Genomic DNA, 18,625 nt, shown 5'->3' with positions numbered 1-18,625 from the left:
GTGTTGTGTCCTTGTGATCAGTATGATCGTCTGAGGACAGTTGTGAATATTGTTCTGCTCTGTACGACACTCCATAGTGAAGAATCTAAAATGACAGTAAGCAACAAATCTTTTTCGAGATCCATGGTCAAAGATTTGACTCCCAATGAGATTCAGATCTTGGATCATTATCCTAAGGTTTCCTCAAGGTTAACTATGCTACTTGTGTTCTTGTATCGCCAACCAATGTACAGAAGTATATTATAATATTTAATGAAGAGTTGTCCAACGTAAGTGCAGGAGCAATGCATCCATGGCATATTTTCAGCATACTCACTTAAAATACGCCTGCAAGCATTTAATATAAATGAAACTCCTTTGCATTGTACTTATCAAGAAAAAGCTGCCCTGGATCCGGTCCTCCTAGACCGATGTTAAAACACCGGAGGCCTAGGGAATCTTGTAAACTTGTTTAGATTTCCAAAACTAAAATCAATTATCATTTATGCATATTCATGTTGGCCTAGCTACTCAAACTTCTTGAGAAATGTTGTTCATTTGGGTTGGTGGGAAATGTGAAGTCATTCTTTACTTGGATAAAACCAGACAGTGTCCCCTGCAAGCCTTGCATTTATGATTACAACCGTAAGTCTTTTGAAAAGTGTCAGTGGCTGCACATTGATGGTTCTAATTCGTTCTTTCTGTCTTTCATTCTGAATGTTGAATTTGTACAATTGAATAGGAGATTTCTGTCCACCTTTTATATAAACGTTGTCTGCTATTAACAGGACCCGGCAGACCCTTGCAGTCTCGAGCATCTACAGAGGAGCTGACAGAGCCTGAACTCGCAGGTGAGGGGTGATGGTTTAAATCTTTTACTACGTAATATGCACCCAGGCCTCACAGTATTTATAGTCCAAAACTCGCTTTTTTATGTTACCACATCCGCCATCTCCATTTCTGTATTTTCGGGAACGGTACTGATTTCCTGACTATTAGTTTGTCTACTCTCTGTAGTGCTTTCCTTTTCACCTTCCTCCGACTCTTGGGCTCTGGCCATTTTGTCCCATAATCCGCCAGGACAATGATGTACTTGGCACCACCTGGCAAGGAATCATACAGACCCATGATATCCACAAAAATCTTGACCCATCGCCCTGATGGACACTCAATAGGCATGAGAGGCTCTTGTCAGCTGCTTTGCACACAAAACTATTTTCGACCATTTCATCTACTTCAGTGTCAGTTCTTGGCTACCAAAGGATTCGCAAGTGCTTCATTTCGCAAGTGACGATCCAAGGTGCGCCTAGTGGGGATTTCTAATAATGCTACCTCTCACAGAACGTAGAGGAATCTACTTGTCAGATGTTAAAAGACCATCTTCAACCGAAGTCTCATCACCCACCTTACCATAGGGTGATAATTAAGGAGACATGATCTTCCATCAAGCCCAGCTGCCCATTACTAGCTCTATGACCTGTTGTGAAAGTGAGTTGATGTGATTTTGGAGTGCAAGTTTTTTCTGGATTCACGTGCATTACATTACCCTGCCATCGAAATTCTCTTTTCTATAGTCTTTGTGCTCCAAAGCGTCGTCTAGAACCATTTGGTGGGATGCCCGTCCCCTTGTGACTTATGCTCCAGAAGCCCCTGTACACTGTTGCCATGTTCAGATTCTTTTTTCGCTGTTGGGTCTGGAAGCAAGGTGGAGGAGCTCTAGTCGAATCGGAGGGGTCGATTGAGAATCATTAAGGGAAAACTTTGGGAAACGATTGAGTGTTGAAACTCCAAAGGATACCAAAGACTGTTAGTAAAACGCTGGTGTGACTATTTCTCACTGATAGAAATACAACCAGAGAGACAACCACATGATTGGAGAATGTGCAGCCAGGTACTCTGGACCGTGAGGGTTGATGTAGCACACTCCCTTTATACTTCCAAGACCAAGGACACTGCAGAAGGCAAGCCCTCTGAGCCAGCTCTGAGGCCTAATGAGGGTAGAGCTTAGGTAAAAAGAGGTGAGAGATAACAAGCTCCCAACGTCATTGAGGCGGTTGACACTGATGCGAAACTCCAAACAAGGCGTGCTTGATCAAAAGAAATGTAAACTCGAAACCAAAATCGCTGCTCTTTTGTATAAAAGAAAAAGATTTTTTGAAATCATTTGAAAGGGTTTTGAATTCAAACAAGGCCAGCAGAGTTAAAGAGCCAAGGAGGAATACCAAGCTTGTGCCACCAACTATGCAATGGCAATGTCAAAGACATTGGCATCAAAAAATGGGTGCACGTGAGGAGGACTGGCAAGGCCTTGATGCTGGTTCTCCTGAAGAGGGAGTAATCTCGTATCCTTCGAGATCTTCACCGCCAGATGACCTAGTGGTGTACCACTCCCTGATGTTTTAAATGAGCAGCAGCCCCCTACATGGTGCAAGGTACAAGTGGAATCCTGCTTTCTTCTACAAACTCTCATGTCGACAGAACAAAATAATTTTAACCATCCCATGCTTCCAAGCATCCATGACCAAAGGAAGGATGCTTTTCAAGGATGGTTGTTTTTTGAGAGTCTGCAGCCCCCAAGGCAGTGACTCCTGAATTCGAAATGAAGTACAAGCACTCCTCTCAGGAACACACCACAGACTCATACTATGATGCATACCTATGATATAGACTTACATAAGGACTATGTCTGATCACATAGTGCTATTGTTTGCGGATCATTGAGACTTCATGTGTAGATGACCGCATAGACAATCACAGTTTGAGGTATCTGGGCATATTATGGCAATAACTAATGTATGTTTGGGCATACCTGGGAGCAAGTTGGTAATGGCGGACATATGCTAAAATAAAAAAAAGTTGGGAGCAGAAGTGATGGTAACAATGACCTCTTCTGATGCTGGGTGAAGGTTGGGTTACAACACAGTTTTTTGCCGTAAAAATAAAAGAGGTGGGTAATTCTACCAGGGAACTGTTAAAATCAGTTAATTGCTGGCTAAACCTCAGCAAGACAAAGCGTTCAAGCCAGATCAAAATCTATGTAATAAAGTGGCGGACTACTTTCAAGAGAAGGTGCGGGAAATCTATAAAAATTTCCCAAGCCCTGCCAGACCTCAGGACATGATAGTGCCCAGAACCAGCCCACAATGCAAGCTGACTTGTTTCCAGCCAATGAACAACGGAGAGGTTCAAAAGCTTCTACTTTCCATAAAATCTGGTGCACCTACTGATCCTTGTCCCCCTTCCATTATGCATCAAGCAGCACACAAGATCTGCGAAAATCTCGCCCCTATTCTGAATCAAGCCCTAGCTACTGGCTGTTATCCCAGTACTTGGAAAATCGCGGCTATTACGCCTCTTTTAAAGAAACCAAATCTAGATCCTAGTGAGCCTAAGAACTATTGACCCATAGCCGGTCTCCCTATCACTGCAAAAGTGCTAGAAAAACAACTCTGTAGAGTGTTAACAGACTATCTTGACGAAAAAAAACGGCTGGATACTTCACAGCTTGGTTTTCGTCCGCGTCACTCTATTGAGTCCGCACTAATTCTTGCAGTTGAAGAGATCCGCAGGGCTGTGGATGATGGGGGAAGGGCGGTCCTCGTGCTCCTTGACCTTGGTGCAGCAGTTGAGGGATATAGGGGTCGGAGGGACCACCCTGTCCCTACTGTCCTCCTTCTTGGAGGCAAGGGAGCAGAAGCTGATCTGGGATGGCATGCAGTCAGAGAGTTTTCATCTCCCCTGTGGAGTGCCACAAGGGTCTGCGCTATCGCCAATCCTGTTTAATCTGTATGTCACTCCTTTGGCCTACTTAGTTAGGAGACACGGCTTTGGGTTGGTCTCATACGATGATGACTCCCAGCTCTTTATTTCCATCACCAACCAGCCAGAGACCACAACAGCCAGGTTTTATGCCTGCCTTATTGATATCATGGCCTGGATGGGTGAGAGCTATTTGAAAGTTAACACAGAGAGGACAGAGGTGATGGAGTTTGGGCCAGGCCAACCACTTTGGAATGAGGCCTGGTGGCCGATGGAGGCCAGAGAGTGCCCTCGCCCGGTCGAAAAAGTCTGAAATTTGGGGATTATTTTTGACAACAAACAGAATTTCGGTGCGCAGGTGAATAGTCTCATCTCCTCAGGTTTTCTCCTTTTAAAAACCTTGAGAAAAATGTTTCCTTTCATACCCCAAGAGCTTCAAAAAACAGTGATGGTAGCTCTTTTTTTGTCAAAGCTGGATTGTTCCAACGCTCTGTTTTTGGGAATTGATACATTTCAACTGCAAAAATTGCAGTCCTTACAAAATGCGGCAGCCAGACTTCTCCTGGGTTTGCATAGAGTACAGCCAACCTCAGCTGGAATCAGATCACTTCATTGGCTGCCCATCAAACAGCACATTGTATTTAAATATTTAACTCTGGTATATAAGGCAATAAACGGGGGTGTGCAGCTGATCTACAAAAACTTTTTGCACCATATGTTCCCTCACGTGCTCTCAGATCGGCCAGTCAAGGTCTCATAGAAACTGTGAAATTTAAACGAGCCAGATGGGGGGGCCGAGCCATAACATACTGTGCGGCTAAGATGTGAAACAAACTGCCTCTGTCCCTGAGACGCCAGCCAAACCTCCAGCTTTTTAGGAAGAATCTGAAGACCTGGCTTTTTACAGCCACATAGGCATTGTCACCACTGTACTTTTTACCCTCACACCTCGGTGCCAAGATGCTTCCGGCATTTTAGCGCTTTACAAGCAACTAAACATAAACATGGGGGACCCAGTAATGCTATCCAGCAGCAGTAGCGGGTGCAAAATCTGTAACCAGATTTAAGCGGCATTGTGAGGATACAGGGGAGTAATCACAGTGCAAGGACAGAGAGTCAGAACAGAGACTCTGGTATTCTAGTTGTTCCAGAAATGGTGCTGACAGAGCTCTCCTTCTTAACCTGATGTTTTAGTTACACTGAGAGGCTTTTGTTAGCCTTACTCCAATTGATCAAACTGGAAACATGGTGTACGCCTGCTTGTACCAATCAGGCACTCTTATTGAGAAATTGGCAGACAAAAAGAGCAGGTTGGTCTGGCCTGCTCATTGTACACAATGTAACATGTTTGTTGAAACCAGTGCCTAATTTGAGCAGGTGGTTTTCCGGTGCTCGATACCAGCACTTAAATGTTAACACCGGCACATATTACAGTCTGCCAAATGGTGGCGCTGTCTGCCTAATTAGGGATCAGCACAACATCAGCTGTTCATGAATTGAATATACATTAACAATGACTAATACCTGCCACACAAGCCATTCTTATAGCTTTGGTGGCTGGAATAGTCTGAATTGCCACACTTGCAGGAGTGAAATAGTTAGTAGTTGTGTAGGTACTGTCGCTTGCAGGGCCAATGTGTGGTGCAAGTTCAAGTGGCCTCCTGAAGAGAGCCCTGAATCTTTAAAAAAATGTTTTACAAATTAAGCACTGGTTGAAACCATCATATCCATATTTTGTACCATTTTATGTTGAGACAACCACATAGCGAAAGTTGTCTGATTGAGAAAGACATATTGTGATCTTCCAGTGAGCTTACAGCCTGTCCATTGCTTACCATTGGTTTTCTTTGCCACTCATTTGCTTACTTCTTATTCAGTGTCTTGCCACTCTCTTGTGTTTGTACCTCCCCTAGTACGTAACCTCTTTACAATACTCATGATTAACATATCATTCCTCTGCTCACATTTAGGGCACTATTTCAATTATTTTCCATCCAGTTCTCCGTGGAAGTGAATGCGTTTTATAGCTCTCTCCCTCCTTCGCTCCTTTACCCCCAGATACCCCTTCCTTCCCAGGGTGTCTGTAAAAGTACAGCAACAGTGATATTTTTCTCGAGTTATGGCTGAAGAGCAGGATTGTTTTTGCTATGTCCTGCATTCCACATATTACTCAAAAGCCTCAAGCTCTGCCACCCAAAGAGTCTGATGGTGCTGGGGGAGGCCGTCTACTGCACTCTCAGCTGGTGCCTGAGCCTGAAGGTGTGCTTAGCATGACACTTCTTTTGGAGGCCCATAAATCTGCTCCGTGGGCTACTGCTGAGAAGCAAATGGCTGAATTCTATGGACCGTAAACTAGGTCTTGGTAAATGTTTCCCATGACATTCTGACAGCCGAGGCTCGTGCAGGTAAGAGCAGTGGGGGGATTTAGACAGATGACAACAAGGGAAAATTACATAAAAAAATAATTTTCCCTCGTCGTCGTCTGTCGAAATCCCCACCGCCCCAACGCTCTTACCTGCACGAACCACGCTGCTGCATTCTACCACCTTATTCTTTTTAAATTCAGTATAGAGTCCCCTGAGTGACAAGGATTTAAAAAATAAACCATACCAGTTATAAAGATTGAACACATTGAATTTGGTGTACAGGTTTGAAAGACCATAAGATATGTTTGCATTTCCACCTGTATTTTGAAATGCTTTTCTTTTCCTTTTTTCAAACAACACTTTTGAGGCAAACATTGGCAAAGACATCAGCACTCTCATGAAGGTGAGACCTATTGGCTTTACCAATGCTGGTTTGATTATTCCGGCTTCGGCAGGCTTCTTTCCATCCATCCCATATGTAGCATCCTGTGTCCATGTGGAAGCACGGTGCCCTTCCGGCTGCTCCATCGGTCTGGATGTTATCACCTGTGCTGGACCCTGTCTCCGTTTCCATGGCTACGGGGGAGTGCGGGCCGACACTTCACCTGCGTGCACTGCTGAAAGGTTTTGACGGCTGGATATTGAATCGCCGAGGAGCGCGGGGTTCCCGGGGCGCTGCGGGCCCTGGCGTCCCGTGATGCTGGAAAGGTCGCTCTGCTTGCGTCCTTTTCATCTTGGTCAGTGATTTTTGCGCCGGAGTCGGGGGCAGGGCCGCCCGCCGCTGCTTCCACTCGAGAGATCTAATAAAGACAGGTGGCAAGGCCACAGGCGTCCAAGGCTTCCGAGGGGGGTTGCCATGGCAACAGCACACTAGACCTTCGGGGGCTTGGATGCTGTCATCGGCTTGGGGTGGCGGGAAGGGGGTGCAGATGGCAGAAATGCTATGTGAGCCAAAAAAAGAATTCTCTCGAATGTGCAAGCACTTAGGTGGGAAGGCTGTCCGCTCCAAAAGTGATCTGTGACCTTTTATTTTGGTGAACTCGATGTTGTGCGTTTCTGGGACCAAGAAGCGCTTTCCAGAACAGCCATGGATTGTGGCCTGGAGCGCTTCGGCAGGAGCAAGGCTTTAAGTGGAATGAAAAAACCTAGGGGGTCGCTCAAAGGGGCGTGGCCAATGTAATTAAAGGTGTGGCTTAAAAACACGCGATCTAAAAATACGTGCTTAGCATAGTGTGCCCCCTACCGGTATTTTGCTGCTTCTGTCATTGCATCCAGATCTATACTACAGCAAATAACATTACACTTGCAACAAGCCAGGTCTATTGTCTTTGCCAGTGGTTGTTAGTTTTGTAAGATAAATAAGTAACAACTATGGCTTCGTAGTAAGGAATATTGAACATCATTCAGCTTAGAAATGAAGAGACACTGTGAAAGAACAAAAACGAGTCTCTGAAGGTGCCTCAAAGGCAGTGAAGGGTGGCGCTGCTGCAGAGTTAAGATGTAATGTTTTACCCCTGACGGTCAGGGCATAAATGGAGGGCCCGATAGAGACCTGTCTCGGCACCTGCTTTGTAGAACTGTCGGTGCTGAGCACCGGCAGGACCCGGCCCACTTAAAGCCAATAAATCTCATTCTTCGGCAGTCGCTCTAGGCTGTATTCCAGATCTTTGCTTTTCATCCACTGTGCATTCTAGACAGAGGTCTGCATTATGCAAACGAGCAGCCAGACCATGTCCCATTCAACCCCAGACTGGTTTTGACCAATTCAGGCCTCATCAGTGAGGTGTAGCTTGAGTCCCATGGCACAGTGAATACGGGACCCACATTTGGGCATGTCCGTTGCACTTAACCCCTTCCATGCGTGTGATGGAACAATTCCGTCACGAGCCACGGGCGGGCTGTGCTCATGACGGAGTGGTTCCGTCATGCCGCCGCCGCTCTGCCCACGCGGCACTGATTCCCCGCCTGTGCGGGCGAATTAGTGAGTGGGCGGAGCCGTGACGCAACCACTCCGTCATAAGCACAGAGCGCCCGTGGCTCGTGACAGAGTGGTTTTGTCACAAGCATGGCGGCGCCACGCAACCCCCCGTCCCCCATGCAGTGATGATGGATGCCATTGGTGATCCCCCTGAATAGTGGTGTTGTGGGGATCCTCGATACTGTGGCCTTCAGTCTACCTTATTTGATGTTCATTGGTGCACCGTTGAGAGTGGGGACATCACGGGGGTCATGTAGGACCAAGGCTGTCTCCCTCCCCCAAACACAGTCGGCAAGCTACTTCGCCATCCAGTGGGTACACTGGCACAGCCTACTAGGCCTTGTGGACGCAGGGGGGGCTCAGGGACCGGGTCGATTCCAAGCTGTCCTCCCCTGACTTCCCGCCTTGGACCAACTGGGGCACGGGGGTAGTTCAGACCTCTACCCCCAACGTGCATCGCGCTGGTACCTACAAACTGGGGGCGCTCTGACTCATATTCCTATGCACTCTCACCGCTGCGTTGCGAGGGTACTCCAATGGGTGTCGCTGGCCCGAGCTGGTATTTAGCAGATATCACCCCAGACTTCTAAGAGGGTGTCAGACACACTACTGGACCTCACCTGGGTCTGGGCCTTTGCCCATTTCCTAGCTGTTCTAGACTGGACATCCTTCCTGCAGCCCACATTCTTTCTTTATTACAACGCTGGTGTTGCCTGTCCTTGGGGTTGGTGAGAGGTGGCGGAACTCCAACTTTCCTGGCACGCGGTACACCCCGGGGGTCGGTTTGGGCCTAGTTCGTTCCCCTCCTCGCTCTAACAAACCTGGCACCACTTCCTGCCGCAGTGGTGAAGGCGTGGCGTGCCACCCCTGAGGAGTACACTTTCTCCCCTCGCTCAAATATTGGCTGCTACTGACTGTATTATGTATTACTGGTCACCTCCCGCACCTGGACCTTACCATTTGATACCTAAAAGGACATTCACTTTAATGTAAGGGAATGGGAAATCTTTTGTAGGCATTATACTAGAGAACAATTGAACTGATTATGCCAGAATCATTCAAATGTTAAATATTCGATTATACTCCCCATATATTTTGCAGTCTGTGATTTAAAAAAAAAAAAATACAATTGATAAAGTGAATTCAAACATCTTCTAATACCATGTGTGCTCCTGCTCTTATCCACTCAAGTGACTATTGTTTGTTGAAACCAGTGCCTAATTTGAGCAGGTGTTTTCCGGTGCTCCATACCAGCAATTAAATGTTAGCACTGGCACATGCTACAGTCTGCAGCATGGTGGCGCTGTCTGCCTAATTAGGGATCAGCACAACAACAGCTGTTCATGAATTGAATATACATCAAGAATGACTGATACCCGCCACCCAAGCCATTCTTATAGCTTTGGCGGCTGGAATAGTCTGAATTGCCACACCTGCAGTGAAATAGTTAGTAGTTGTGTAGGTACTGTCGCTGGCAGGGGCAATGTGTGGTGCAAGTTCCAGTGGCCTCCTCACCAGGGCCCTGATTTTATTTTTATGTTTTACAAATTTTACAAATTAAACACTGGTTGAAACCATCTCATCCCTATCATGTACCATTTTATGAAGAGATGACCCCATAGCGAAAGCTGTTTGAGAAAGACCTATTGTGATCTTCACTGAGCTTACAGCCTGTTCATTTCTAACCATTGGTTTTCTTTGCAACTCTCATTTCCTTACTTCTTACTCAGTGCCTTGCCTCTTTCTTAAATGTGTGACGTTACTACGACATACATTACCACGCAGTAGATTACAACGCGAATGTTACATCGTCCGTGTTGTTACCACGCATAGCTTTACATCGCAAGTCGTTCCTACAACTTCCACTAGATGGCACGCTGGATATAGGAATAGTACAAATTACTATTCCTTCTCCAGTTGCCGCAACAGTAGGGAATGTGTTGGATTTAATATCCAACACATTCCTTGGTGTTGCACGCCATCTAGCGCAAGTCGTAGAAATGACTTCCGATGTAATGCCATGCGTGGTAACAACGCGGACGATGTAACATCTGGGTTACCTACCCGCGTGGTATTGACAGCGTTATTAATGCTGTTTCCTTCTCTCTTGTGTTTGTTTTTTCCCTGGTACGTAACTTCTTTACAATCATCTTGATTGACTTACTAATATCCTTCATCTGCTCAAATTTTAGGGCACTACTTCTTTTCTTTTCCATGCAGCTCTCCATGAAAGTGAATGTGTTTTATAGCTCTCTCCCTCTTTTGCCCCAGATACTCCTCCCTTCCCAGGGTGTCTGTAAAAGTACATCAACAGTGAGGTGTGGCTGGAAAGCAGACTTTAAGGGTTGTTTTTGCTTTGTCCTGCATTCCACATATTACTCAAAAGCCTCAAGCTCTGGCACCCAAAGAGTCTGATGGTGCTGGGGGAGGCCGGCTACTGCACTCTCAGCTGGTGCCTGAGCCTGAAGGTGTACTTAGCATGCTACTTCTCTTGGGGGCCCATAAATCTGCTCCGTGGGCTACTGCAGAGAAGCAAATGGCTGAATTCTATGGACCGTAAACTAGGTCTTGGTAAATGATTCCCATGACATTCTGACAGCCGAGGCTCGTGCAGGTAAGAGCAGTGGGGGGATTTTGACAGATGACAACAAGGGAAAATTACATAAAGAATTTTATTTTCCCTCGTAGTCGTCTGTCGAAATCCCCAACCACACGGCCCCACCGCCCCAACACTCTTACCTGACCGCGCCGCGGCTGCCTTCTACCACCTTATTCTTTTTTAAATTCAGTTTAGAGTTCCCTGAGTAACGAGTATTTGAAAAATAAACCATACCAATTATAAAGATTGAACACGTTGAATTTGGTGTACAGTTTGGAAAACCCATAAGATATGTTTGCCTTTCCTCCTGTATTTTGAAATGTTTTTCCTTTTACTTTTTTTAAACAACACTTTTGAGACAAACATTGGCAAAGACATCAGCACTCACATGAAGGTGAGACCTATTGGCTTTACCAATGCTGGTTTATGATCATTCAGGCTTCACAGGCCTCTTTCCATCCATCCATGTGTAGCATCCCGTATCCTTGTGCGCTGACCACATTTGGAAGCACGGTGCTATTCAGGCTGTTCCATCGGCCTCCGGAGGTCTGGATGTTATCACCTGTGCTGGACCCTGTCTCCGTTTCCATGGCGACGGGGAAGAGCGGGGCGACACTTCACCTGCCTGCAGCCGGCGCTGCTGAAAGGTTTTGACGGCTGGATATTGAAATCGCCGAGGAGCGCGGAGTTCCCGGTGTGCTGCGGGCCCTGGCGTCCCGTGATGTTGGAAAGGTCACTCTGCTCAAGAGACTATTTTAACCCCTTCCATGCGGCCGCGATTCTGCGCCTGTGTGGCAGGATCACAAGTGGGCGGGTTTATGAGCACACGAGCGCGGTAGTGCATGACGGCTGGGGGCCATCATCAGCATGCAAGGGGTTAAAAGAAGCATCCTAAATGGCTGCATATGGTCTGCATACATGCTTTGACTAACAAGAGAGAGGCTGCTCCTTATTCTTGGGGCGTACCACCCCTTTAATTGCATATCCAACATTCCTAGGTGTTGGCAACCCTTGGAGATTGCGTGACCAAGATATTGTACTCCTGGTTTTACAATTGTCCATTTCAGGTTCTTTTGTAAAATCGCTACTTTAAATTTGACGCCTCACTTATTGGAATACTGAGTCTCAAGCCCAAATGCGGCATGAACTAAGACAAGCATTGACTATGATCCTTAACATAACATGCACTAGCTTCCAGCACTGTTTTTCCACAATAATATTGCAATCAAAGCCTGACAGCTGCCTGAGGCAAACTAACAAATGTGATATAAAGTTAGCAACAAATATTTTTGAGGTTTTCCACGTTAAATATTCCAGATATTTATAAAATTTGTATTCTTGTAGGAATTGGGATAAGGTTGAGCTACAAGTTAAACGTGCTTTTCCTTTGAAGTGATTAAGGCCTTTCACCATTGGTGGTCTTAAAGACAAGCCAAAGTAGGGAAGAGAGTTTTTGATGCATTCCCATTTGTTGTACATTTGGGGTAGCACTCAGTACATCTGTATCATCTGTATAGAAGATTGTTTGAAATTTTCAAGAACATTATGTCCTCACAGTTTATTATATATATTTGTGACCCATACATAACCAATAATCAGTATGGGACTAACTCTCTTGTACGAGGAATAATAATCAATTCATAGGCTGATGGGTTTTATTTTTGCCGCATAGCTATCAGATTACCATACATTATTTAAGAATTTGTTTAGCAGCACCAGATAATTCTCTGTATGTCTTTTTTGATCTAAGTTGATGATTACAATAATAAAACTCTACACTCATTACTGTCTGAGGATCTAGTTTGTTGTATTTGAGCAAAAAGCAGCAGTTAGTGACCGAGAATTAAATACCCAGGATCCTAAAAGGAGGTTCAAAGATGGTTCGGAGAGGAAGGAATATTTATTAAATTACTAACGGCATTTCTAAATAGCACTAACTACACTCAGAGTGTGATAGATTGCTGCAAGGAAGGCCATGTTATAAATTAGAAGCTACAATGTAGGTACACCAAAAATTCCGAACAGTGATTAGCACAAAGATATGGAAGGGACACTAACACTTGATAAAAACCAATAACTGTGGGTTTTGTTAATAATATGGGGTACAAGATAAATATAAAATGCTTGGGTGTGGATGATAATCGTAATACTATAAAAATTCTTCTGCAACACGATTTGATCTATTGCCAGAACCGCAAATGCAAGTCTCCAAGACACCAGGTGAGATCCGTAGCAGCTAAACCACTACACCTCAAAGAAGTTTGTCCCATTAACTAGTAACTTCACCTGTGAAAGTTTCAAAGTCAAGCATAATGATTTTGTGAACAGTGTTCTATGTTTTTAAATTACATGTTCAAGGCATATGAGCTGTAGATCGTATACTTGTGCATAGATCGCAATCTGGTGTTGGGCTCGGATGTTTGCACTTTGTTTTTGTCTTGGAAGAAGTCTTTGTAGTCACGAGGTATGTGACTCCTCCTTAGGACGATAGTGCGCATGGGCATCGACTCCATCTCCAGATAGTTTTTTTTTTCCACCATCCGGTTCGAATGCGCATTGCTGGGCTCCGATTTAGTATTGTCTTCTAACCTTTTCGACGCACAATCATTACCCCTCGACGGTATTGTTTCGATCACGGGTTTCCCCTTTGACGTGCATCGGTGAAATCCAACAACTTCGGGAGCTTCGACGCGGGCCGCATTGCCTGCCCGCGCCGACCACGCCAGCAGTCGATGGAACAGACTTCATTTAAAAAATGCCCCGGGTGTGGTGCTAAATTTCCACACACAGATCTACACAAGGTCTGTAATCTGTGCCTATCCCCAGAGCACGAAGAAAGCAGCTACAAGGCCTGTACATCATTCCGATAGAAGAAAACTATTTGTGACCGTCCGGCTTGACGTCACGAGATGAGAAGTGGCACTAGCCCGGTGCCGCACATCTTCGGAGAAGAGTGAGTTCCATCAGCATAGCGCCAAACAAGAAGAAGAAATCTCTGTGTCTGAAGCTGACGACTCCGACATGGAGGAAGACTCGCACATCACTCCAGGTCAATGAACTGTGAGTAATAAGCCCCAGGTCACCGATAAACCCGCAAAGGCTCCGGTAATACCTTCGGGCCTAGGGAAACACCAAAAACATGGTTCAGATGCCCCGCCCTCCGGCCCGGCTATGAAACCGAAAGACAAAGCCTTCGGCTCTGGATCGAGCCGTCCCCACGGTACCGAAACACCATCTCCGGCACCGAAAACCAAACCCAAACGTGGGTACGATGCTTCGATACCGGCACCAAAGTCATCTTCGGCACCGAAGGACTCTGACCTGAAATCTCACAAACCAAAAATGTCGGATCTGGCAATAACTAAACCCAAATCTTCGGAGCCGAAACCAAAGTAAAAGCCTTCGGATCCAAAACCTCAAGACAAACCTTCGGGCCCGAAAGTTTCAAAAGAGGAGCATAAACGACATGCACCAAAGGATTCGGATCTGAAAAAAACCCTCCTCTTAAAGCTTCACAGACTATCCAAAAAATACCCTCTGAGAAAACTAAAGAAAAGAAGGACATACCAGCTAAAGAACTTACTTTACAGGAGCCAATGGGTCCCAAGCAGAAGAAACTGCATATTGATCCAACAACTGGATATCTTGTAGCAACCCTTCCTTTAAAAACGGAAACGGGACATTTCAGAGGAATACCATACACCTCTCAAAAAGAGGAAGGACATGGGTACTAACCCCTCTTCCCCTTACATACCTCTTCCTCTCCTCCACCTATTGATCCCAACTTAATATCTCCATATAATTCACCACAAGCTCATTTCTCAACTGAACCACAGGAGTATAATGACACAGACGACAATGGGGATGAGGATGGGGATAATGACCATCACACCATACCACAGGACCCAGATCCATGGGACGATTATGATAAAGACCCGGATAATACTAATGATCCGACCTACATCCCTCCAGACCATCACCTCCTGAAAATAATATCGGATTCGCACAACTGATCAATAGAGCTGCTCTATATCATTGAGTGAAGTTACACACTGACCCACTAGAGGAGAATTTCCTCATGGAAACATTTGCTCCTTCCCAGAAATCTACTAATACATTACCAAAGCTAAAAGGCATGCTATAACACACTAATGAAATATTCACCGACCCAGTTAGAGCAAGAATACTTACCCCAACAGTTAATAAAAATTATATAGCTGCTCCTACTGACCTGGTTTATATTAAATGTCAAGTGCCCCTAGACTCCCTTGTTGTGTCCAATGCCAGCAAGCAAGCCATTTCACAAGCCACAGGCGACGCCCTCCTCCTGATAAGGAGTCAAAGCTTATAGACTCTTCAGGCAAACTAATTGCGTCACAAGCCGCTAATAGTTGGCGTATTGCCAATATGCAAGCCCTTCTAGCATGCTATGACAGAGCACACTATGACAAACTAGAAAAGCTAATACAACATTTACCAGATCAATACCAAGGTAAAGCCAGCGACCTCATTCAAGAGGGTAAATTAATTACAAACACCTGTAATAAAATGTGCACTTGATGCTGCTGACACAGCATCCCGTGGCCTTGATACAAGCATCTTGCTACGCCGCCATGCTTGGCTTCGAATCTCTGGATTCAAACAAGAGGTTCAGTCAGCTATACTAAACAAGCCTTTTGACCAACAACATCTTTTTGGACCAAATGTAGATTCTTCTTCAGAAAAATGAAGAAAGATATAGAAACTGCCAAATCTATGGGAGCCCTACCACTACCCTCTAACAGGGGCTCCTTTCGTCGCTCCTTTTATAGGGGTGGCTACAAAACAATGTCATCAGAGAATACCTCCTCTACTTACAAAAGCCAAAATGAACCTCCTCCCAAGGATACTATTGAGGAGGATATAGACGAAACAACAATAGGGGAGGAGGCAAAAATAATTCCACCCGTACTTCTCCTGCAACCAAACAGTGGCTTCCCCACGCTACCCCATCACCATTCCACTCCTGTCGGGGGACGCCTATCACAGTTCCTACCTGTCTAGAATTCCATTGCAACAGACAAGTGGGTAATACAAATTATCCAGTATGGTTAAAGCCTGGAACTCACTGGTACTCCACTAAACATTCCTCCCAGAGAACGGCCAATGTCCTCAGAACATCTCACTCTTCTCAAACAAGAGGTTCTCTCACTGTTACAAAAACATGCAATAGAACCATTCCCTTTGCCTCCTCAAGGCACAGGAGTGTATTCACTGTACCTTTTAATCCCAAAGAAGGACTTCTCTCTCGGACCAATACTGGACCTCAGGCCATTAAATCTATACATTCAGTCAAACCACTTCCACATGGTCACTCTCCAACAGGCACTCCCACTACTTCAACAAGGCGACTTTCTGTCCACTCTGGATTTAAAGGACACCTACTGTCATATTCCCATTCACCCTGCTCACAGGAAATACCTCAGGTTTGTGATAGACAATCAACACTACCAATTCAAAGTCCTCCCATTCGAGGTAACCACAGCACCCACAGTCTTCACCAAGTGCCTCATAGTAGTGGCAGCTCACTTACGAAGACAACATATTCACTTGTTCCCTTACCTGGACGACTGGCTCATAAAAGCTAAGTCACACAGCAGCTCATACAAAACAATCCAGTTGCTTCACAATTTGGGATTCACAGTCAACGTCTCCAAATCCCATCTCCAACCGTCTACAACACAACAGTATCTAGGAGCTACAATAAACACTTCAAAAGCTCTAGCATATCCCAACCCAGTCAGAATAAGCACCATGCAAGGCCTCATATCAAACTTTCAGCCTCAACACTCATTACCAGCTCCAGTGTTCATACAGTTAATTGGGTTGATGGCCTCTTGCATTCTCATCGTCCCTTACGCGAATCTCCAGATACATCCCTTACAGGCGTGTTCGGCACGTCAGTGGAACCAGGCTCAAGGTCAGCTAACAGATCTCGTGTTGGTGGACAGCCGTAAACAGCGCTCTCTGCAGTGGTGAAACACTCAAAACCTTTCGAAAGGGCGGCTGTTTCTTGAGCCGGTTCCACAGATAGTGTTAACAGATGCATCGCTCACCGGCTGGGGAGCTCATCTTTAGAATCATACCATTTAGGGCATGTGGACCTCTCAAAAACAACTCCACATAAATTATCTGGAATTGCTGGCAATCTTCCTAGCGTTAAAATCTTCTCAACTCCACCTTGTAGGCAAAACTGTCCTGGTCCGTACAGACAACATGACAGCAATGTATTGCATACAAAAACGGGGGGCACCCTCTATGCAGCTTTCACACCTAGCTCAAAGCATAAGGAGGTGGTCCGTTCCGCAAAACATATACCTCCATGCAGAACATCTTCCTAGGAGTACACAATCCGATTGCAGATCTGTGCAGTCGTCAAAAGCAGCAGATCCACGAATGGGAACTTTATCCTCAAGTTCTGCTCCCATTCTTTCAAATGTGGGGCCACCCAGAAATAGACCTGTTCGCCACACACAAACGCAAAATGCCCAAGCTTCGCAACCAGGTATCTACAGCCATTGTCCAAAGGCAATGCGCTATGGATGAACTGGTCAGGCAAATTTGCTTATGCTTTTCCACCTCTCCCGCTCATTCCATTAGTGGTTCAGAAGCTCAAACAGCATTCCCTCACAATGATCCTGGTTGCATGAACATGGGCCCGACAGCCATGGTTTACAAACCTCTTGAAACTATCAGTAGTTACTCCTCAAAAGCTACGTCTCTCACCCAAGCTTCTCACTCAGAACCATGGAGAGATAAGACATCCAGATCCCATTCAACTCAACCTTGCGATCTGGTACTTGAAATCTTAGAGTTTGGCTACCTCAATCTCCTGCCATACTGCATGAACATCATTAAAGAGGGTAGGCGTCCTACCACTAGAGCTTGCTCTGCCGCAAAGTGGAGGTTTGTAATTTACTGTACAAATCACAACATCAACCCACTAGATGCTTCCATTCAAAATATCATCTGTTACCTTCTGCATCTACAACACTGTAACCTAGCGTATAAATCCATTGCGAGACTACATCTCACTGCAATGGCAGCCTATCTCCAAAACAGACACTTGTCTTTGTTTAGGGTACCAGCTATCGGAGCATTTATGTAAACACTTAAAGGGATAATTCCACCTACAGTTCCACCCTCTCCAGTATGGAACTTAAATTTGCTCCTTACCAGACCCATGAGTTCTCCATTTGAATCTCTGCATAAATGCGAAACACAATTTCTCACCTGGAAAGTAGCTTTCCTGGTTGCAATCACCTCTCTCAGAAGAGTCCGTGAATTCCAGGCCTTAACTATACAAGAACCATTTCTGCAAATTCATCATAACAAAGTTGTTCTTAGGACTAACCCTACATTTCTACCTAAAGTTGTGTCTCCTTTCCACCTTAACCTGTCTGTAGAGCTCCCAGTGTTTTCCCTCTACCAGACTCAGTAGAAGAACGAGCTCTTCACACGCTAGATGTATAAAGAGCAATGCTATACTATATTGAAAGAACAAAATCCTTTATAAAGACTAAACAACTTTTTGTGGCTTTCTCCCCACCTCATAAAGGCAATTCTATCTCAAAAACCAGGATTGCAGGGTGGATTGTTAAATGCACTAAAATATGCTATGCTAAAGCCAAATGCACCTTAACCATACCCCCTAGAGCTCACTCCACACGTAAACTAGGGGCGTCTATGGCACTCGTAGGGAACATTCCCTTAGATGACATCTGCAAAGCAGCAACTTGGTCTACACCACACACGTTCACAAAGCACTATTGTGTAGACGTGCAAGCAAAACAACAAGCTAGTGTGGGCCAGGCTGTATTAAGAACATTTTTCAAACCACTGCAACAGATACAGGTAGCTACCGCTAAGGAGGTAACTGCTGTATAGTCTATGTACAAGTATATG

General features: G+C 45.3%; 1 protein-coding gene across 7 annotated transcripts in view; it reads left to right on the top strand.

The window, feature by feature from the left end:
* The window catches only part of DPF3 (double PHD fingers 3), a 506,881-nt gene that overhangs the window by 437,505 nt on the left and 50,751 nt on the right, over positions 1 to 18,625 (top strand). For all 7 annotated transcript variants that reach the window (XR_013600840.1, XR_013600839.1, XM_078659480.1 and 4 more), the window contains one exon: positions 768 to 830. Coding sequence is in view for 5 of the 7 variants with exons in the window: in XM_078659480.1 (XP_078515606.1) it covers positions 768 to 830 (63 nt within the window). In the remaining 2 variants the exon portion in view is untranslated. The remainder of the gene's footprint in view (positions 1 to 767; positions 831 to 18,625) is intronic.

Source organism: Lissotriton helveticus, chromosome 9 (genome assembly GCF_964261635.1).
Source record: "Lissotriton helveticus chromosome 9, aLisHel1.1, whole genome shotgun sequence".
In the NCBI taxonomy this organism is placed as follows: Eukaryota; Metazoa; Chordata; class Amphibia; order Caudata; family Salamandridae; genus Lissotriton; species Lissotriton helveticus.
This window is presented reverse-complemented; position numbering and strand designations above follow the sequence as displayed.